This window comes from Gasterosteus aculeatus, chromosome 13 (assembly GCF_964276395.1).
Source record: "Gasterosteus aculeatus chromosome 13, fGasAcu3.hap1.1, whole genome shotgun sequence".
Classification (NCBI taxonomy): domain Eukaryota; kingdom Metazoa; phylum Chordata; class Actinopteri; order Perciformes; family Gasterosteidae; genus Gasterosteus; species Gasterosteus aculeatus.
In genome coordinates, this window is record NC_135701.1 from 12,431,561 (window position 1) to 12,453,689 (window position 22,129).

The 22,129-nt window shown below is 44.5% G+C and overlaps 3 protein-coding genes across 3 annotated transcripts; 2 read left to right on the plus strand and 1 right to left on the minus strand.

Annotated features, from left to right (window-relative positions):
* Window positions 1-616: 616 nt before the first annotated feature.
* nol6 (nucleolar protein 6 (RNA-associated)) lies at window positions 617-13,460 on the plus strand. The gene is made up of 26 exons (XM_040195873.2): window positions 617-806; window positions 1,192-1,395; window positions 1,486-1,602; window positions 1,738-1,917; window positions 2,031-2,199; window positions 2,370-2,501; window positions 2,655-2,818; window positions 2,947-3,067; window positions 3,172-3,230; window positions 3,322-3,423; window positions 3,525-3,640; window positions 3,738-3,915; window positions 4,099-4,221; window positions 4,636-4,784; window positions 8,158-8,233; window positions 8,524-8,664; window positions 8,838-8,955; window positions 9,181-9,335; window positions 9,447-9,610; window positions 9,886-10,038; window positions 10,165-10,262; window positions 10,430-10,554; window positions 11,990-12,079; window positions 12,185-12,385; window positions 12,945-13,046; window positions 13,169-13,460. Exons 1-26 carry the CDS (start codon window positions 768-770, stop codon window positions 13,316-13,318), a joined length of 3,426 nt encoding a protein of 1,141 aa, XP_040051807.2. The 5' UTR covers window positions 617-767; the 3' UTR covers window positions 13,319-13,460.
* Window positions 4,780-8,225, minus strand: LOC120830889 (E3 SUMO-protein ligase ZBED1). Its single transcript, XM_040195874.2, has 2 exons — window positions 6,418-8,225; window positions 4,780-6,258 (listed from the first exon to the last, which is right to left on the minus strand). The coding sequence occupies exons 1-2, from the start codon at window positions 7,915-7,917 to the stop codon at window positions 5,710-5,712; spliced, it is 2,049 nt and encodes a 682-aa protein (XP_040051808.2). The 5' UTR covers window positions 7,918-8,225; the 3' UTR covers window positions 4,780-5,709.
* A 2,778-nt stretch (window positions 13,461-16,238) lies between the features above and the next one.
* aqp3a (aquaporin 3a) lies at window positions 16,239-21,327 on the plus strand. The gene is made up of 6 exons (XM_040195719.2): window positions 16,239-16,509; window positions 18,975-19,101; window positions 19,250-19,387; window positions 19,772-19,887; window positions 19,984-20,201; window positions 20,336-21,327. Exons 1-6 carry the CDS (start codon window positions 16,402-16,404, stop codon window positions 20,535-20,537), a joined length of 909 nt encoding a protein of 302 aa, XP_040051653.2. The 5' UTR covers window positions 16,239-16,401; the 3' UTR covers window positions 20,538-21,327.
* The last annotated feature ends 802 nt before the right edge of the window (window positions 21,328-22,129 follow it).

The window sequence follows — 22,129 nt, forward strand, 5'->3', positions numbered from 1 at the left end:
GGCAGAGTTTCTGTTGTTGTTCAGTTGTTTTGGGTGCAGAAAGTTGTGCTCATCTTTTCAAAGAAATCCTCCCAATTTTCTTTTTTCCAGTTGTTTTTCATCTTTTTTGTTGTTGACTAATCTAATATTTGTGTTCACAGAATAATCATTTGGTTTTAGTTTGGTGCTATTTGCATTTATTGGACATTTCTCTTTCAACCCCTTCAAATGAGGCCCAGGATAGATTTATAACAGTTTTCCTCAAATCATAATAATAATCAATGATTATAAAGTTTCTATTATTTCTGCTCTATGGGAGGTGACAACTTTGAATGCTTTTTACCACACAATGAACTATTAGATGGCTCTTTTCTATAGCAAGTTGTAAATCGGCTTATTTGATGAAATTGCACTTTCTTGTTTTCTTCTAGGTTTTAGATGAAAGCGTCAGCTAAATGACATGAAATGTAACATAAAAATCTGTAGGACGAGCTGAACACATACGTGCCTGGACCGCATAAGCATTTTTTTCAGTGGGTCTAGAGAGCACCAATCGTACGGGAGACTGCTCGTGCAACCTACCTTGTTGAAGCTACTTGGGGAGGGCGCTCAAAAACCAGCGAACCAATAAAAACTCGCCCTGGCCGCGTCTACACGAATCAGAGAAGCATTTGCTTTGGCAGCAAGTCTGACCGATCCATTGCACATGTGTGAGCGCAATGAAGGAAAAGCCGTGTTGATCACAACTCAAACATCGGCATTATCATCATATTTAGAGCACATTGGACATGAAAAAGGAGTCGACCGTTGCTGAGAAACGGGCAGAGGTACGACCGGCGACATGTATTATGAATTTAGCTGATTTCTGACTTAGTTAAAACACGCGACAGTTTACTCAATGGTAACACGGGTGTTGCTTACGGGCTACAGTTTTGGTATTTCACGTTACATTGATAAGACTTTGCGTCATGTCTGCTTAAGAGGAACTGCGTGTACAGTAGATACAGTCGGTAATACTTTTAATAATGAATTAAGCGAAATGCGTACGTTAATTAACGCTTTTAGCAGCATACACCTGGTTAGTTAGCTATCATTAGCCCAGGGTGTATATTCTAAGCTGCTTATCTGACTTCAAACGAGCCATACAATTTAATGTCAAACGTTAAATGGACTGCCTCCACGTGCTGCTGTGCTGTTTTGTTTGTTTCACAGATGGTTCCCTCAGAGAATCACGAGGAGGAAAGCCAGGTTTCCGTCAATGGCAAAAGGAGCAAACCCGAGGATGCCGGAGGGGAGGGTGAATATCACCCGGCGAAGTTGTCCCGGAGGGATCTGTACAAACCTCCTACAGCAGAGGAGCTGAACCAGCTGAAAGAGGCCGAAAGCCTGTTCCACTGCAGCCTGCTCAAAATGCAGGTGAGACCTCCTGAGCGCCGGCAACGGAGACAAAAACATCTCAGATCCTCGCGTACAAATAAAAAGTCTACGATCTCTCGCCCATAACAGATGGAAGAGCTGCTGAAGGAGGTCGTCCTGAGTGAGCGTAGGAAACAGCAAATCGACTCCTTCATTCAGACAGTCACTGAGCTGCTGCGGACCGTACCAGATTCCCCACAAGTTGAGGTATGTGGTACAATATCTGTAAAAACAGCTTCACAACTGGGCATAGAATCTCCGTTGTATTCTTTCAGCCTTCCAAAAATTTGCTAAAAATATACCAGTGAACAGATTTTTGTACTTGCCTCTCTCCGTGTTCAGTTAAGTGACCTGTCATGGCTGTCAAGTGCAGTGAAGGTTCCTTTCCTCCTGGTGCCCAAAACGACCAAAGGCAAGTTCCACATGGCGCCCCCTGCTTCTGTTGATCTAATCGGCAGCTACCCGCTGGGCACCTGCACCAAACCCCGCATCACGGTGGACCTGGCTGTCACAATCCCAGCTGTAAGTCACCTGTCCCTGTTCATTCTTGTAAACACATGTCATCTTCAAGCAATGCCATGAATGTGGTTTGACATTATAGTCACAAGAGACCGTTTTCATCCGTGTGTTTTTAGAATGTCCTCCAACAAAAGGACGTTTTGAACCAGAGGTATCCGAGGAAAAGGGCTTTGTACTTGGCCGGCCTGGCCCAGTATCTCGCTTCCTCCTCTGACATCGGAAGCATGCGTTACTCCTGTCTGCATGGCAATCGACTGCAACCCGTTCTGCTCCTTACCCCTTCTGGTATTTCACTTTTAATAAACATCATGTTGTATAACAACTACCAGCCTTCAAGAGCGTTGTATTTGGTTGATCCTTACGTGGATTTGACCATCAATTCCCTTAGTTTGCATATGCTTGTTTTGGAGTATTTGGTTTTGGTAATGATGGTACTGTGGTGTCCCGTGTGTCAGGTAAAGACTCTTCAAGCTTCACCTTGCGTGTTCATGCCGGTCCGCCTCCTGGGTTCTTCAAGCCCAGCCGTTTCCACCCGCAGAGGAACAATATCCGGACAGAGTGGTACAGCGGTTTGCAGATGTTCCAGGGTGAGATTCTTCATTCATACACGTCAAATATTATCACCATCGCCCCATTACCTTTAATCATATGTTGATTTAGGGCGACATTCACGCCAACAATTCAATCAACATATCGGACCAATTTCTCACTTTTTTTTTTTTTTTTTCTGTTTGTGGCAGGGAGCAGCGAACCCCCCACCCCGCATTACAATAGTTCTGTTCTGGGGGATTTACTGCCCAGGGCTCACCTCCAGTTTCTGTCTGCTGTCAGCTCCCAGTGCTCAGCTTTAGCTGATGGAGTGGCTTTGCTCAAAGTCTGGCTTCGGCAAAGAGAACTCGACCAGGTAGGAGGCTTGAAATGATTATTTTGCATCCAGAGCTTAAATGCCTCCTTTTAAAATTATATTTGTTCTGTCTTCTGACACTGTTTATCTAAACCTCACCACTCCATTGCTCTGTCGATGTGTTTTAGGGCACCGGTTGTTTTAATGGCTTCCTGGCGTCAATGCTGTTGGCTTATCTGCTGACCACTCACAGAATCAGTAACTCTATGACCGCCTACCAGCTGCTTCGGAACAGCTTGAACTTCTTGGGTAAAATATTTCTAATCCCCCAAACTGTTTTTTTATTTCAGTAACACAACTTGATACATGTAAGATGACCTCCCCCCCCCGCCCCCTCTCATTCAAACCCTCAGCCTCCACCGACCTGACCGTGAATGGAATTAGCCTGGCCAGAGATCCTGACTCTACAGCTGTGAGTGCTCTAAAACTGTGCAAGAAGTTCATTAACTGTTACCCCCTAAGTTAACCAGTACCAGTATTAATCACCTTTCTTTTCCTTGCAGCCGTCTCTTGCGGAGTTCCACAACGCTTTCCAGGTTGTGTTTGTTGACCCGTCTGGACATCTCAACATGTGTGCTGACATGACGGCTTCTACCTACAAACAGGTAAGCACTGGAAACGGTTTGTGATCTTTGCCCAAACTAGATGACGCTTTTACACCCGTGAGATTAAGCCGGAGGTTTTGATCATTGTCAAATTTGTTCAGCTGCAGCACGAAGCGTCTGTATCGATGGAGTTCTGGGACAACCCTACGGTGGATGGCTTCGACAGCCTGCTCATGACGCCCAAACCAATGATAAGGACAAGCGACCACGTATTCCAGTACGGCTCTATGAACGATTGTTTGTTTCTAAGAAAATATTTTCCCCTTTTGGTTGTTAACGTCCAATTTTCCTCCTGCTTTTTATCTCCCACTCAGGTTATGTGAGCTGGTGAAGCTTCAGTCTAGCTGTAAGAAAATGGATCTCCTCAGTGAACTGATGGACCACAGTGGAAATTATGTCCAGACTGCGCTCCCTTTTATTTTGACCCTACTTCAGCAGGGACTGGGCCAAAGGATCCACCTCCTCACCCACTCCCTCTCGCCCGTTCCTGAGGTAGGAAAGGTTTATTTCTTGATTCTTCCCAGCTAATTAATGAAATTCATTTAATCAGCGTTAATACCGCTACTCTTACCACTTTGAATCAAACCGCTTAGAAAGTGTCTTTTTAAAAGGAGTCAGAAATAAACACACATGTTGAGATCACTGAACTTGTTGCAAATGCATTTGTTTCATTAGTGGCCGGTGGAGAGTGAAGCCCCAAAACACAAAGATCAGCCTCCTCTGTCCTTTGGTTTGCTCTTGAATCCGGAGCTAGCAGCCTCTGCTCTGGAAAGAGGCCCAGCTGCAGACAGCCCCACGGTAACCGCCCCGCTTTCTCCTCTGTGCACGCGTGTAATGTTTTATTAGTTTTACCATCCGTGTAGAGGATACAGGATCATTTAAGTTCACTTAGTCAATAAAGTGTTACAAAGAAGAAACGGAATTGTACTTACTACTTATCATAGTGTATTTTGTTCTTTAAGTCCTTAAATGTAAACATTAATTAATTCAATATGATTTTCCAAGAAACTAATGCTATATAACTGAATAAAGTTTATTTATGCAATTGTCACTTTTTTTTAATGGTTCGCATTTAACACTAGCAAAAAATATCTTATCACATGACCGTGCAGCATTTGTACATTTAAAAAAAGTTTGTTTGGTTTATTAATGTAACTTTATCATTCATGTGTTACCACCGTTGAACAATAACGGTGATCCTCCGTCTGCTAGGCGGCTGAGTTCCGTCAGCTGTGGGGTTCTCGCTCGGAGCTGCGGCGCTTTCAGGACGGCTCCATCACCGAGGCTGTGGTGTGGGGCGGAGAGACCATGTGCCAAAAGAGACTCGTCCCCAGACAGATAATTACACATCTGTTACAGCTGTATGTATTTAATCTTTGCATACTGAGACACTACAGATATCACATTATTTTTGTTTAATTACAGTGTTAGTTTGGTAGAGGAGTTTCTAGCTGTATTGATAATGCAAATATGCAAACAAACCAGAGGTTTATTCTGATTTGTAAACTATTCATATAGATATCTGTTCTAAGTAGAATAGCAGTGGTGAGGTAAAGGTTACAGGGTTAGGGGCGTTTCCATTACAGGTCATTTAGCAGACGCTTTTATCCAAAGCGACTTACATTACACTTTAAACCCATGGCTTTTTCACATTTTTGCCCGGGGAGCAATTAGGGGTTAGGTGTCTTGCTCAGGGACACTTCGACATTGAACCGCCTGGACTCGAACCACCAACCTTGTGCTTCCCAGCTAGATGCGCGTGTGTGCCTGGTGTTTCATGCTGAATACTATAGATTGGAAGTAACATTAAGTTTACTCAGATATTGTTTACATAATCTTCCCTGTAGAACCGGTCTAAACAGTGTTCTTTCATTAAACTAACTAGTCCTACATCATTTACCTTATTTAAACCACGGCAGGTTACCTCCTTCTCTACATGATTGTGAGTTTATTCTGCTCTCTGTATCGTGCCTGACAGCCAGCGTGCGCTGGAAAAAGTGTTGTGTTTTCGCAAACTCCCTCCCGCCGAGCCGTAAAGCTCTGGCAGACATGGGAACACGTTTAGGTGTAGTCCTTTTGACTGCATCGCAGCCTTCTAACTTTTAGTTGATTTGAAATCTGAAGAAAAAGTTTGTAGCGTTATTCACATCCGCAACCCATCAACAGTGGAAGAGTAGCTGCCATCTTCTCTTATGTAACATCCAATCAACTTGAACTTTGCAGCTCCGTAAGACATTTATATTATTGGAGGACCGAGTAAACCTCCATCATATACTGCTATGCAAGTTATGCATTTCTGTTTACAAAGATCATCATGTCAACATGCTCGGGGCTCAGTCTAGTGCGCATTGTTGCAAATATTTGTCCAGCCTCGGACAATAAAGACGGCAGCGATACCCCAGGCACGCACAAATAGTGCCTCGCCAGAGTGGCTAATTTGGGGAACCTTGGTCCGTTCACCCTCCACCATTCAAGAGGGTTTATGTCCAGTGACGGAGCAATGTCCCTCAAGTAGTAATCTACCTGGGCTTCAGAGTCTGTGGCATAGGGGGAACTGTAGTTGTCCCCCAAGAGTAACATCATGGTGTTTTTGGTGTCACTTCTCAGTTGCGCGGGCATTGCCACCTGGCTGATATCCGGTGTGACCGGGATCTCCTGCTGTTCATCCTTCGGGCCCACAGTAGCCGTTATCACATCTAATTTTGAAACCAGATCGTGCAGTTTAACCTTTGCAGCCAGTCTCCCCGTTGGCGTCAGGAAACTGAGGTGTTTGTGACGGGGGTCCAGCATCGAGGCGATCAGAGCTGGTTTGGAGGCTAGGTCGCTAGAGTCTACCTGCAAACAGTAAAAGTAAAATTAAATGTACAGTTTGGTAAAGACAAAAGAAAATGGGCTGTTTATCTTAATCCGCATCAATCTTCTTGTTCGCTGCCACTTATATAGTATATCCAATTAAACACCAGTTGAAGCACAAATTGATAGAAACACGCCTACCTCCATGTGATTTCTAAGTGAATCCTGAACTTTCAGCTTGAACTCAGAGACTTGTTCAACGTCATTCTCCCTTGGCACGAGGTGGGTCTGAATTAGGCTGAAAGTGATTGGGTAAATGTTCGAAATGGATACTTCTGTGTCTGCAGATATCACTGTCGTTGCCCATTTCAGCGTTGCCAGCACAGGCGTGAAGTTCTCAATGATCTGCCAGCAATCATCTTCGATCTCTAAGCTCTGGGCTTCCTGCCGGTTGGTGATGGTGCGATCGGACAGCACGGCCTTAATGGCCCACCGCTGCTCCAGCAACCGCTCGAACATATCACAGATGGTGTCCCATCGAGCTTTGCGCGACTGGATGAGCGCGTGCTGCGGCAGGCACATCTGCACTTGCTTGGTCTCCAAGGCTTCACTCGCCAGCAAACTGCGGTTGAAGTGCTTGACGAGTTTCCCCGCAGCCACGATGACGCCGACCAGTGCCTCGCTCAGCCCGTCGCTCACCGCCACCTGCAGCGTGGTGGCGAAGCACGTGGCGTAGTCCCAGGTGCCCCGGATGAACGCCTGTGGCGACGAGATGCCCCGCGCGCTGTTGTGGACGCACGCGGTCACTTTCCCGGCGATGCCCCAGATCTGCACGGTGCTCAGGAGCCTCCCCGTCACGCCGTCTGCGGGCGCGTGGCCGTCAGACGGCAGCTTGTGGGTCTGCAGCACGGCCGACCTGCCCTGCCAGTCCGCCGTTATGAAGGAACAGGACACCGTCACGTACCTCTGGAAGGGAAGGGCCGTCCACAGGTCGGCCGTGAGCGCCAGCTTCTCCACGTTGGCCAGCTGCGCCACGAGCTCCTCCGCTTTCTCGTGGAAGTGGCCCTCGACGAGGCGCGTGACATCTGCCGCGGACGGCACTTTGTAATTGTGCACCGTGTGCGCGAGGAGCTCCCGGAACCCGTCCCCGCCGACCACGCTGACGGGCAGCATGTCCCTCTCGATCATCCTGGAAATGAGCTCGGTCACCTCCGCGTGCGTGGCGCCCGAGCCGCCGTCGCCGGGCATGGTGTCGGGGTGCTTGTTCTTGATGTGGTACATCATGCTGGTGGTGCTGCTCCTGTATTTCAGCTTGGTGTCGCACATCGTGCAGTGCACCTCCTCGTCCACTTTGACGAAAATGTCCCACACGGAGCTCCTCTTCAGGCGCTTCCTCTCGCCGTACTCGCGCTCGGAGAGGCGGGCCCCCGCGTTGACGTGGGGCGACATGATGGCGACCTGCATGATGTCCGCGCCGGCGGCGCTCTCGTCGTCGACGCACTGCACGGTGCAGATCACCGGCTTCTCGTCCTCGTCTGACGGCGCGGTGGACGGATGGTGCCGGCTCATGTGGTTTATCATGGAGCTGGTTGCTCCGCCGCAGTACTTCAATCTCGCGTCACATTTCATGCAGCGGACAAAGTTCCCCAGTTGTTCAAAACAGTCCCACACCGAGCTGCGTCTCCTGCCCGTGCGCTTCATGTTTTTCTTTCCGTTTTAGCCGTTGGCTAAATAACTAACTCGCAAAGAAAGGACGTTAGCGAGCTAACGCTGGCTAACGCTAGCTAATGTCAGCGCAAAACCCGTCGCAAAACCAAAGGTGTTTTGGTTAATGAACATGCGATTCGACACCCGTCTGCGACAACTATAGATAGAAGGAGGGGAGTGTTGGTGTGGATTTGTTGAAGCCTCGTTCTTATAAAGATAATAATGTATTTCCAGGCATGCAGACATCCCTGACTCCTGTATTCGATATGTAGGGGCGATGGTTGATGACGTCATCCAAACGGGAAGTGAGGTAAAAGCTTGATTTATTCTTCATATCAAATGAAAAATAAAGGCGGTGTGGTTAATTGAACAACAATACCGTTTTTTTATGTTTTGAATATTATTTAGTGGCATGGTTTGTTTATATCCTGTTGCAACTTAATAAATGGCATATTTCACATAATTTCTCTGCTTTATTTCCTGGCATGTTATCTTTATATTGCTGTTTAATTGGGATTCATGCTGTTTAGCTACTAAACTAATACAGTATATAATAAATTGTAGCTTCAGCAAATGTTTGATCTGTATTGTCCTATGCAGGTGCCCAGCACTGGAGAGGAGGAGAGTTTACTAGTGGTTCAGTCTTATGATGACCTGAGTAGGAAACTGTGGGGTCTGAAAGGTCTGCCTCTCTCCATCACAGCAGTGCAAGGAGCCCACCCTGCACTAAGATACACACAGGTAAAGCCTTTTTTTAAGTAAATGCTGTAATTATTTCACTGACAACTAGCAGTATTGGTAGAATGAACTGATCCACTTGCATGATTTAAACGGCACTGCATTCTGTTGTCTGCTACATTGTGTGAATTTGAATTTGCCTTTGAAAGTTCTAACATTTCATCTGTGTCCTGCAGGTCTTCCCCCCTGTGCCACTGAAGGTGGGCTATTCCTTCTTTGATAGAGAAAAGACTTCCAGATCATTGGTGCCAAAAGAAAGCAAACCTTGCCCAGCTTACATCACCCCCATCACAGGTAGATACTATCCACTAGCAACCTCTTAAACATTTCCATTACTGCATTCTTTGCCATTGAGTAGTATTTTATGAATTTTTACACTCTGAAGCACAATTTCCCTAGATTTCTGTACTGTAGTTTTGACAGAGGTACAAACTATGTATTCAAAGCAGGAACGTTACCACCACCTAACCACAGAGATTAAGCTATACAAACTCATCATTGGTGACCCTGTTCTTGCAGTGATTTGTCACATGGAAGGAAGTGGAAAGTGGCCTCACGATCGCCTTGCCATCCGCCACATCCGAACTGCCTTCCACATCCGCCTGGGAGTGTTACTCGAGAAGCAGCACGGTTATACATGCAAACCCTGCCCAGCTCACCTGGATGTCTGGAAGGTATATTTTTGAGTTAGTTTAAAAGTCACCCACATGTCTTTTAAACAATTTGCACAGTTAACGTGTATTTTATTTTTACCCCGTTTTAATACCATTTGTGTACACATCCAGGATGGCTTGCTGTTCCGCATCCAGGTGGCTTACCACCGTGAGGCTCAGGTGCTGAGGGAGAGGATGACGGACAAGGGGCTACTGGTTGTAAGGGACAACGAGGAGGCGCAGGCCCTGGAGATGGCCACCGTTCATAAGCCTCTGCTTACCAGCACGTTGCATGGGTAAAATCAAGACCGTAGTTTTACCCAGATAAAACATTTGCGCATACACCCAAAAAAAACCACTTAAAAATCAAGACCACGCACGACCGTGTGTCGGATGTGAAGTTTCCTCTTTTAACCCTATATTTTGTTATTCAATTTAAATCCTCTGAGGTTATATGTTCCTACTTTGCCCTTCCTTTCTGTTGTCATGTTTAATGCCCGTTTCTTCGTTGTTTTGCTTGCTGTCCACACACCATTTCTTCACGTCGTACATCTCATCCTGTTGTTGATAGGCTCCAGCAGCAGCACCAGAGTTTTGGGGGATCATGTCGCCTGGCCAAACGCTGGCTGGGGGCTCAACTCTTTAGCGAAGACATCACAGAGGACACAGCAGACCTGCTGGTGGCGTCTCTTTTCCTGCAACCTGCACCCTTTACTCCCCCGGGGTAACTACGCCTCCTACTTTATTTATAATCAGTCGACATCATCAAACTCATTTGGGGGACATGTTTGTTTTTTGCATCTTCCCTTTGCATGTTCAATGGGTCATGTGAAATGTCTGTCTTCCTCAGTTCTCCTCAGGTCGGATTGCTTCGTTTCCTTCGCCTGCTGTCTTCCTTTGACTGGAGGAACAATCCGCTCATAGTCAACCTCAACAACCAGCTTACAGGCAGGCACACTGTCACAGACCCCTTTCCCCTCAGTGTCAAACAAACAGATTCCCCTGAACCACATTTTATCACACCCGACATACTTTTACATCCTGCTCGTATGCCTCACTGTTTCAACGGTAGGTTGTATTGTGGTTCACTTCTTTCTCTTTCTCTCTCTCTGCAGCCCCCGACTACACAGAGATCAGGAATGACTTCATGGCCTCCAGGGAGTCTCTGCCCGTCTTGTTTCTAGCTACGCCTAAAGACAAAAAACAATCCCTGTGGACCAAGCGTGCGCCTAGTGTACAGGTCAGCCCGACTCTCCCTTTACACATTGGATAAAGATAATTTGAATACTGCAATTGGTCACTCAAAGGGATTACGTAGGAATTTATCGCGAGCTTCTAGGTTACATTGAATGTTATGTACCGTATTTTCCGCACTATAAGGCGCACTTGAAAGCCTTTAATTTTCTCAAAAAACGGCAGTGCGTCTTATAATCTGGAGCGCCTTATATATTGATCAATTGGTTGGACACGGCGCTCAAGGTGCTCTGTCAAAATGTTTCAGTATGAAAAACCAATAATAATAAATATGTTTCGGTACGACGCTTGCAGCATTACGGCTACCGTAGTCGGTAACCACCAATACTGTGCTCACTTACAGTTAGGGTGACCAGACGTCCTCTTTTCGCCGAATATGTCCTCTTTTTGAGACCTAAAAAATGCCTCTGGCAGGGAATCCAAAAAACATCCTGGATTTTGCTTGTTTTGATGTGACCGTAAAAGAGTCCGGTACCACACAGTAGTGTACAGAAAAGACAAGCCGGCCAGCTTGCCATGGTGCGTAGCTGACCCAGATCCGCTTCCTGTGCAATCCCATCTTCCCGCCCCTCCAAGCCAAACATGAACACGAAGCCTCGCTCTGCCTCCTCCTTTAGAACAGTGGCGGAGAACAGGAACCGTGTGCTCGGACGTCCTCAGCGACATCATTGTTGCCTAATCGCAACTTTCAGGGGGATTTGCCCCTTTTCTGATCGCATATTTACATACTGACTCACCGACTATAAAAACCTAAATGCTGTTTCCAAACAAAGCGCTGAAGTGTGACTGAGTCTCAATACCTCTGAATGACCACTAGAGAGCACTCTTAAGTGCTTTCTAGCAACATTCCTATACTACCATGGCCTCTGAAATGCACATTATGGTTGTGTGTTTGAATTTCATGAAGTGCATGAATTGGGGCAGCAATTTTGCATTCTCAAAATGACAAAGAAACAATGTTGTTCCACTTTTATGCACTTGTTGCACTTGAATGCTGTAGCACAGAAGATGACAAATATGACACACAGATTAATTACCGCGTGTGTTTATTTCTAGTAATCAGTTTGGTCCTGTACGCATTAATTTACCAGTGCAGGAACTCGTACAACTTCCAGCTGTAAATGGTTTTCTTCCAGCTGTAAATGTAACTGAACGGTTGCACGAGACAAGTTGAGACAAATAAAGCGGGCGGCTTTGTTATGCAACAACTGCTGGATATTGCTCACACACAAACGTGCGTGCGCGTGGGCTGTTCATGTCTGCAATTGTTGGTCATTTATTTTCCCTGGGAAATTGGTCGGAAATGCCTGCGATAACTGACAACAACAATGGAGGCCTATCGATTTTATGTATGTTTGAAATTATGTGAAATACCTAAAGCTACCGGGTTTACCCGCCAAATGTTTTGTCTCCGTCTTCAGATGCTGCAGCGTGTGGTGGTGGTGGCGGCAGAGAGTCTTAAGTTACTGGAACATCAGCTGATGGACAGAGAGCAGATTCAAGATGTCCGGGTCGGTTAAAAGCTCTACTGGACCGTTGTCTTCAATGGTCCACCCTGAACAAATTCTGGTTTTAATTTTCCTCAGCCATGTGACCCAATGTCTTTGTATGTGTAGGTGGTCATGCGCCCTCCTCTGGATGCCTACGACGTGTTGATTCACCTGAACCCAAAGCAGGTTCCCCTCCTCGCTCAGGCAGTGGACCCTCACCCTGTCACTTTCAGCAGGGGCCTCATGGCTGGCCGCATCGCCCCGTCTGGAGGGGCCCTGCCTGTGATCGACTACAACCCTGTGTCGCTCTACCTGGCAGAGCTCAGAGTGAGTTTCTTGTCTGCCATAAAGCTTAGGTTAAAAGCCAGGCACGCTTTTGATATTGTCTTGTTGACACAGCATGTGAGGAAGGCTGTGCAGCGGGATTTGCACATGCAGGCTGCGTGTGCAAATCCCGCTGCTCCGCCCAGCATTCAGCCGAGCATTTGTCTCAGCTTCCGGAAAGGATAAATTTCCAAGAACTGCACTGTCCACAATATGTTTTTCCTAGAAAGATTTCAACGGTTTGTAAATGCACAGCAGGAACATATTCTTTCCTTGTACTTGGGGAGGACAGAATGGTGGCTGCCAATATTTGAGAAAACTAGAAAGGAACAGATTAAAACAGGTTGTGCTTGAGTTAATAACTCACACAATGGTGAGATTTATGCCTGATCAGATTGTTTTTCTTAGTTTTATAGCGTCCTTAGAATTTGTCTTGAACTATTATGACTTCATTCTCATATTAGTTACCCAACAGTTTATGCAATTGGTCTCGGCACCTAGAGAAAGAGCACACGGTTTGGAGTACCGTAAGTGAGCATTAACTGATCTAAATCATTTTCAGGATGCTTTTGGCGACCTAGCCCTTTTCTTCTGCGACCCTCATGGCGGAACAGTGATCGCAGTTTTATGGAAGCCAAAAGCCTTCGTCCCAATAGGCTTCAAGGTAAGACCAAGGCTATGTCCTCTATCCAAAATCATGAATGTAGGAAAGGAGACTTGGATTGTCAATGTCAAGGGCTTGATTGGTTTGTCTGACGTCATGTTTTCTGTTTCCCTTCATGGAAGACGTCGCAGATGTCTGCGCGGAAAGTGGAGGTGAATGGGGAGCAAGCGAATACCATTCCCAACGTCGAGGCCATACTGGAGGACTTTAGGATCCTGGGAAAGGGCTTGATCAAGTCTGTGGACGCCAGGACTGAAAAATGGTCATTTTAGACATAGCATTTCCTTGAAAGACGGAACAATGGTAAAATAGATTTTTAGATTTTTGTCAGCAATGTTGTCGGTCAATGTGGTTCAAGAGGAACTAGATGTTTTTCTGTCAAAGGCTATGGCTAATAAAATCTTATGTACTCTTGATTTGAACTTTTCATTGGATCGTCTGGCTGCCTCTGGCTGGGGCTTTAATTAATTTGCAATTGCTGCAGAATAATAATCTTTAATCACGGATGCATTAAATCATAGTCTCTTGAATGCAGACAAACTGAAGTATGCAGTTGTTTCAACAGTACTAAGTATGACTCGTCACATTCTGGACACCAAGAATCTGACAAACATTTTAAATGCTGAATCTCTCAATTTCAATAGCTCTGGGACCAAACTGATTTACCGGACACCGGGTCACTCTTGGAGATTTGATTTGAATTGGGCTTCGCCTTTAAATAAGTGACTGAGCTTCAACAACCAACCAGCAGGGGATGCAAAGATGGTCAATAGTCCTGTGATGTATGAATAGTAATGGAGTTAAAGATATATTTTTTTATTATATACAACTACCTGAATTCCCTGATTCTTTTCATATAGCTGTGTGTTATAATTTGTAATAACCTCGATGCATGACGGTTTTAATTTCAGGTGTACAGTTCTTGACACTACTGGTTGGTATCGTCCATATTTTCTGCCAAGCTGACGCATAGGATGTTATTCTCCCAACCTGTTGGCAGATTAATCATGATTGGTTGCGGTCTAACATTTTTCTAGTGAAAGTCTGGGTAAATTCACCAGTGATGGGCTTGATGCGTCATATACACAGTGCTATAATCGAATTGTGTCATCCTCACAATGATATAATTGTAAAACCTGTGGCTTGTGCAACTTTTTTCTGGGAACATGATCCTAAAGCAGACGTCTTGTATTCTTGCTCAATTATGGTGTAATCTTGACCCAGATTAGTCAAATATGACCTGAAAAGACCTCCTCATCCCATAGGTCTTATTTTCCTGTTAAACCATTAGTTATCTTTCAGACTTTAAGGTTAACTTCTTTCTTTTTTTTTAAACACTTAATTTGTTTTAAGATATCAAAAATGAGATCTAGTACTCTTAACCTGCAACGAATTATATCAGCCCCTTTAAATCAGAGTGGTTTCTCTCATCATGGCCGTCTGGCTCGATGCCAAGGTGACAACCTGCGGCGTCTGTATAAGAGATGAAATATTTCTCCACTTGTCTGCAACTGACGGGAAAACAGCTGGCACTCCTGGAGTCAAACACATCTGGTAGACAGTGTAAATATGGCCATCAATCAAACAAGGGTAATGATATAATATATATAATCTATATATATTATATATGATAGATATATATATATCAGTGATGACCTCCACCATGGCATGAATATCTAAAGTACTTAAAATTCCATCATTTGGGATGATCTCAGATCCGCACCGATCACATAAATCATGTAGCTTTGCTGCTGGCGCTGTGATTGTCATGAGTCAGATTTCCCTGGGATTGTTCAGGTGAAACATATTACATACCGTGTCTTTGGTTTTCACGACCATTGTTTTAGCCACGTTGTCTTTGAGACGCACTATTTGCCAGTCAAGTGGAAAAATGTGTTCTCCGCAGTTTGTCTCCGCAGGTGGCACCGCTATACTTGAGCACCTTTTTTCAGACTCAGTACAGATACCTGCATTTGAGTACTGGAATTCTCTACACCCCCCCCTCCCCTCGCTGACAGATCGCTCACAGCCAAACGGATGGATGTGGAGGAGTCTAAAGTGGCTGCGTGGGTCTACTGACAATGCACGCAGCATTGCTGCCTCCAACTGCCCCACAAACAGGTCGCTGCCTGTTCGGATGGATTCAACAAGCTGCTTCATGAGGTTATGGTTCAACATGCCATCGGGTTCATGTTATGTTGCTGCTCCCTAATCGGGTGGGGTACATGGGCACATACCAATACCATAACATCTAATTCATATAGAAAATGTTGAATGAGTGTGTGTAATTTAGTTAGTGGCAAGTATCCTCTTTGATATGTGGACAAAAGTTTAATGTTCAGTCGATTCAAGGTGATGGTTTACACCACTTTCACAACAAGACACGCCAGAGCAGAACAAAGGAACTCCAGAGTACAGAAAAGGTGCACTGATTCTTAGCGATGTCTGCGGGCTTTTAAAACCCAAATGTTCTCATACCTCCATTGAAATCAAACAAAGAGGCTATCGCATGTGGTGATGAAGTTTCAGACGGGACAAAAGAGCAGGGAAAACGAGGTGATGGATAGAGAAGGTAAATAGAAATGCGGTGTGTTTGTGTGTGTGCTTGTGTTTTTTCGTGCGTGCGTCTGTGAGAAAGAGAAAGAGCAAAAGCGGGCAGGAAGGAACTTATTTTCAAGATGTTTACAAGATTTTTCCTGTTGTTTTTTTTCTACGGTTTGTTTTATCACGTATTTCTAATCATTTCCATAGTCTGTGAAATGTAATGACTCCAATCAGAGTTACATGTGGTAACACATGTGTTGGCTCAGTAATTACATTTAAACAAAATCAAAAACACGACATACATACAATTCTCAATGCAATGGAACTTTATCAAACTAATCCTATCGTTTTTTACTAATTCTAAAACTGATGGAGGAAAAAAAGAAGTAACATCTTTACTATTTTCTCTTCCTCCAGGGACCAAATCTCAGATATTATTTGTCTAGGATTTCAAATTCTGGCTAAACTTTACCCTGAACAAATGGATGTGGGAAAGCCACGCTAATGCGTTCATGAGGTCAATGAAGGAGCTCATAAATACAACAATGTAAAGTGTGTGTGTGTGTGTGTGTGTGAGAGAGGGAAAGAGACAGGGAGAAAGCTGACCAGTGAGATCCACCTTACACCGAATCACGTCGTGACAAGCAGGGAGGCGTGGTGCAGAAGGTGGGGCCCGGCTTGGCACCGGCCCAGTCCGAGCCCTTTGCGGCTCTATAAGAGGAGTCCGGTCCTCCCAACTTCACAGCAACTCAGCAAACAACTACTGCCGACTGCATTCTCACTGCCTCCTCAGCCTTTCCCGAGAGAAAACATGGGACGACACAAGTTCTATTTGGACAAACTGTCCCGGTTCTTCCAGATCCGCAACCTGCTCCTTCGCCAAGCCCTGGCAGAGTGTCTTGGCACTCTCATCCTTGTGGTAAGTGTGCGCGTGCACAAGTCTGTGTGTACACATCATCTCACGCTGGAGTAGATCAGTGTATTTTAGGTTTTTTCAAAGCAGCCACGCTTTGCATGCTTTTGGATTTACAATGGTTAGTTATCTTGTATGTTATCAGCTATTCTGGGTTCCCCCCTCAAAGTGTTTACTTCTCTCTAAGAACGCTCATTATTCGTTTGCTTTTGATGTTGCAATAGGATCAATTACGCTTTGACAGCATTTGTAATACATCATTTTTTTCCGTTGGCATGTTTGAGAACTGATTAGAGAAACTGCTTGACATTTATAAAGTTCAAAGCCAGCAGAAAAACAGCGACAAAGACTGTGAATGTAGGGTCATTTTCGAACTGACTTCACAACAAAGGTAAGTAACAGGTTGTCACGGTCGGGAGACTTTGCTCTGTGAAAAAAAACGCTTTTCCTCTTGCCAATATTTGCTAAGAAGCTCCAATCCAGGATCCTGGAGCCGAAACTCTCATGACATCCTATAATCACTTTACACGAAAATGGAAAAGTACAAAGTGCACTTTTAAATACAACTCAAGTTAGTCATCTTTTACCACGGACGGATTCTTTAGAAATCAGAAATAGTAGTCATCTAATGAATGTTGTTTCATCTTAGAAGGAATGTTCTTTTGTTCATACATTCTGTCGTAGGTCTGTCTACACTGATGTACAAACAACGGCTACAGTAAAAAACATTTGATATTATATCCCTGTCTTGGCAGCAAAGTGGCACTTGGATCGGCATTAGTTATAAAATAAATAACTAGATACCGCACCCTGTTAAGTGACCTGAAGGCTCCCGTAATGGTTGACGAAGTGAGTTGAGTGACTAATTTCCTGTGATTAACGAAGCCACTCATGAAGGCGTCGATGCAAATTACTCTGAACTGAAATGAACATTTTATTCTGATGCATAATCTAAGTCAATGTACATAAAAAAGATGTCCCTTTAAACAGAATTAAGTCTCACTAAAGCGCAAATATATTCAAAGAATCACAGTTTTGCAATTGACAACTACTTTCATGACATTGGAGGACTGAACATATTGCATCATTTTTGTAAGCCAGGTGTGACTTCTGTTGGTACAGATAGGTGCGTCGGGCGTTTAGCGACACGCGTCAGCACTGGGAGAGTCGGAGGCCGGACAATGGGCACGACACCGACGTGACGGACGGAATTTTCCTTCCTCTATCAGAGATTACAGAAGTCTCTTTTTTTTTGCTCCGTGATCATTACCTTTTCTCTCCAGACATCCGCCTTATCGATACACTTTTTCCTCATGAAAGATCAAACAAATCAACCTCCTTGTAACTACCTTGGCGATTTTGGCGCCCTCAGCATGTGTCACGAGTCCCTAGAAACTGTTGAATCTACAGACAGGATAAACAGGATATTCCAGCCTGAAGACAATTACTTTCACGGGCTCAAGGTAATATAATGGGTTTGGATGTCCGGTGGTCACACTTAAAGCGGAATGAAAAGTATCCAATACAGTACAATACAGTCCTTGAAGGTCACCTGCAGGCAGTGAATGTCTGGTAACCCCTCATTGCACTCTCACAATGATTGAGGAGCCTTAGGGGGCCTCTGAGGCTCTTCCTCCTAAATGTGAAAACATCACATTTAGATACTGGCCTCATGCCAGCCTTTTTCATGCTTCCAACTCCTAAACAATTGCCAAATGTGTGTTTCAGTATGCGGACTGCTTCTTTTTTTTTTAAATTGAAGACATGCGGAACAGAGAAAATATCTAAAACATACATACATTACGAATAGAGAAATAATGGACACTATAAAAAAGATAGTAAAAGAAAAATTTAGGAATAAATCAAATCAAATATGAGGGGGCATCACACTAAAATGTACACTTCACCAGGTAGTGCAATTGTGTGAAGATTTGCACAGGACACAAAGCTAATCCAGTTTGAGTGGGGAAACGGGGCAGATTCCTTCCACTGAAATAATGGCTCCGTTTTACGTAGATTCCTTCCAGTAATGGGTGGCTCCATCAGGGGTGGAAAAGAGTTTAGACAGAACACAGTGATGAGGGACGTCCCTTAGGCGGCAGTGCCTCGGAGTGCGGTTCCCTCAAGCTGACATCAGCATCGGAGTCCTGCGGTCCAACTGAAAAGAATCCTCATCAGGGGCCTGTCAGGAGCAGACGTCTATGCGTGGACCACACATGTTCCTGAACCCAACACGTACACACACACACCAATAAATACTGCACAATACAATACATGCAATGCAATCCTTCTTTTGACAGAATCTGTCACGTACTCGTGAACACAGCATTTACACAGCAACAGCCCCCCCCCCGCCAACACCTCCCTCCACGAAAGTCCACTCTGTCCATACAACTGTGTACCATTGCAAAGTGCACAACATGTTATTGAGACCAATGCGTAAACTTTTGTTGTGCTCTCTCTCTCTCCAGATGTTTGGTTGCGGTTCTGTGGCCCAGCTGGTGTTGAGCGGCGGTTCCCATGGCATGTTCATCACCGTCAACTTTGCCTTTGGCTTTGGCGCCACATTAGGCATCCTGGTCTGTGGCCAAGTGTCAGGTACACACATTTTCTCAGACAAATTCAATTTCAACCAGATCTGTACGTTGTATTGGAGTCTGGAGCCTTGGTGTATATTTTGTTGATGATGCACTTTGTTCATTGTCTACAATATGTACTGAAATTCTGTCTCCATGTACATTTGCAGGCGGCCATCTGAACCCTGCAGTGACCTTTGCTCTATGCCTGCTTGGAAGAGAGCGCTGGAGAAAGTTCCCCATGTACTTCCTCTTTCAGACAATTGGTGGTTTTTTCGGAGCTGCTATCATTTTTGGCATGTACTACGGTAAGCCTCCAGATGTGAAGCCACATGTGCGAATGATGTTGTTACAACCATACATGAAGAGATTTGTGTTTCGGCTCCTTGGATCCAGTATCCTAGGAGCCGAAACTCTCATGGCATCCTATAATCACTTTACACAAAAACGGAAAACTACATAGTGCACTTTTAAATACCACTCAAGTTAATCATCTTTTACCACGGACTGATAGTAGATACCACGGAAATAGTAGCTCATCATCTAATGTTGAATGTTGTTTCATCTTAGAAGGAATGTTATTTTGTTCATAGAGTAAAATAGATTCTGTCGCTGGTCTGTTTTAGGCTTCACACAGTCCAAGCGCCTGACTTGTTATTTGTTGCTATATCTTCTTGCTTGTTTCCCTGCAGATGCCCTGTGGGACCATCCGGGATCTTACGAAGTATCCGGGCCCAATGCCACAGCTGGCATTTTTGCTACCTATCCCGGAAAACATCTCACTATTGTGAATGGATTCTTTGACCAGGTACCCCTTTTAGGGTCATATCCTAAATTAAAAATGTAAAAATAAAACACGATCCCTCTGGCGATTATCTCATACATGTTCCTCTCTCCAACCCAGATAATTGGCACAGCTGCGCTGATTGTGTGTGTCCTGGCTATTGTGGACCCGTACAACAACCCCATCCCCCAGGGACTGGAGGCCTTCACCGTGGGATTCGTGGTTCTGGTCATTGGATTGTCCATGGGCTTTAATTCTGGTTACGCTGTCAATCCCGCCAGAGACCTCGGGCCGCGTCTTTTCACCGCCGTAGCTGGGTGGGGCGGTGAAGTTTTTACGTAAGTGCAGAGTTTCTTAAGCATCATCTGCATCCGCGTGTTTACCTCTGTGGGAGCAATCAGAGTGCTCACTTTTACTTCGCCCGGAAGACATAAAAGATATATAATGAATCATTTTTTCGGTCGCTCCTCAGAGTTAGAAATGGGTGGTTCCTGGTTCCTGTCTGTGCCCCATTCCTTGGAACCATCGTGGGTGTGGTGATCTACCAGCTGATGGTTGGCTTCCACGTGGAAGGAGAAGCGCGTGACTTTAAAAGCAAGCTGGAGGAGAGTGTCGCACTCACTGATGTCCCCAAAAATGAGAAAACCAATGAGAAAACCAAAAACATGCACTGATTGTTTTAGAGAGATGATATTTTCTATCACATGCCCATTATGTAAATACCGACACTTTCTTGCATTTTTCCTATAATATAAAGAATGATTGTTTGCATGTTTATAGGGGAAAAACACAACTTCAGAAACACAGAATTACATTAATTCTTTTTGGAGATAAACACTTGGAATTTAGAGTCTATAGCACTCCAGTTTGAACAGTATTGTATGCTTCATACCAATTTATTTTCATATAGATTTTAATAAAGTACATATATATATATATATATATATGCATTTTGTCAGTTCAAAACCTTTGACTTCTGTTGTTAACATTTGAATGGTTTGGTGAACGGTTGTGAACTCTGTTATTTAGAACTGGAAGATGGTGAAGCTCAATCCTTCCCACGACATTCTTCACTTCATCACGGCTGTCTAAAAACAACCATAATAAAGCTGCTGTCTTTTCATATACACTATACACTGTTAAGGTCCGAACCGGCAAGCTTACAGCCATCATGAAATAGCTTCGGCTAGCGAACGTGATCAATTGGCCTTTTTGTGAGTAATAATTTGATGCTTCAAAATATCAGCTGACAAATGACAATGATCTGTTATGTACAGAACAATATTAACTGTCTTTATATAGTTATGCATACGTTGTGCCTTATTGTAACGTTGCAGTGTACGTGGTGTGTGACTTGGTTGGGTGCTACACTGGCTTGTTTGCATCCTGGTAGTTAATATGCAAGTTGAGGGGAACTGCTTTTTTACTGACTCAATAAAGTTCTCCTTTTGATTATTGCATGAATGTGGATCCTGTTATGTTGTTGTTAGGGTTTGTCAATAATACATCTCATTTTGGAAGGGAGTTAGATGTAATCAGGTTACACATACTAGAGAGAAACACCACACAGAACGGAGCAGCAGTTTCTACATTTAAGAGCTAAGCTGAATACAAGACCACAGCCTTTGCTCTATTCACTCAGCTGTGCTCTAATAAAGATTTCCTGTTCCCGAAAGGAGACAAGCTCCATCATTATGCAGTGCACAGCAGTGTTTTGCAACACTATTTAAAGGCCTTATCTGATTTCCAAGCATACCTCAGTATCTGCAGACCCACTGGGCCGCAGCGCACACGTCAAATCAGACGAGCTCAGAAACTCCTGCCTACACGCCATTTATCAAACTACGAGTATTGGATGCAAGTTGATCTGGTTCAGTGGTGGAGTCGTATTGGTCCAGACGGGCTGCAGAAGGGTGTGAGTAACCAGTGGGGTTTCAATATGTAAGAAAATGTCAAATAAGAACAGTTGTTAAACACGTACACACATGAAAAGAGAAAGGAAGGGTGAGTCAGAGAAAAAGCGATTTCACCTTAAACCTGAATTAAGGAAGCCATAATCTACCGTTGAAAACCCAGAGCTGTATACAATCACATTCATTATTACTGGAACACTGTTTCACAAATTGCCGTACAGTTTCATTCACGTTATGATCTGACTGAACACGTTTACTTTCCCGCAGATATTTACATCTCCAGCACCATTTCTTACTGTTACACATTGTTGCACATCTATTCTCTAAATTCACATGCCACTTTATTAACATAC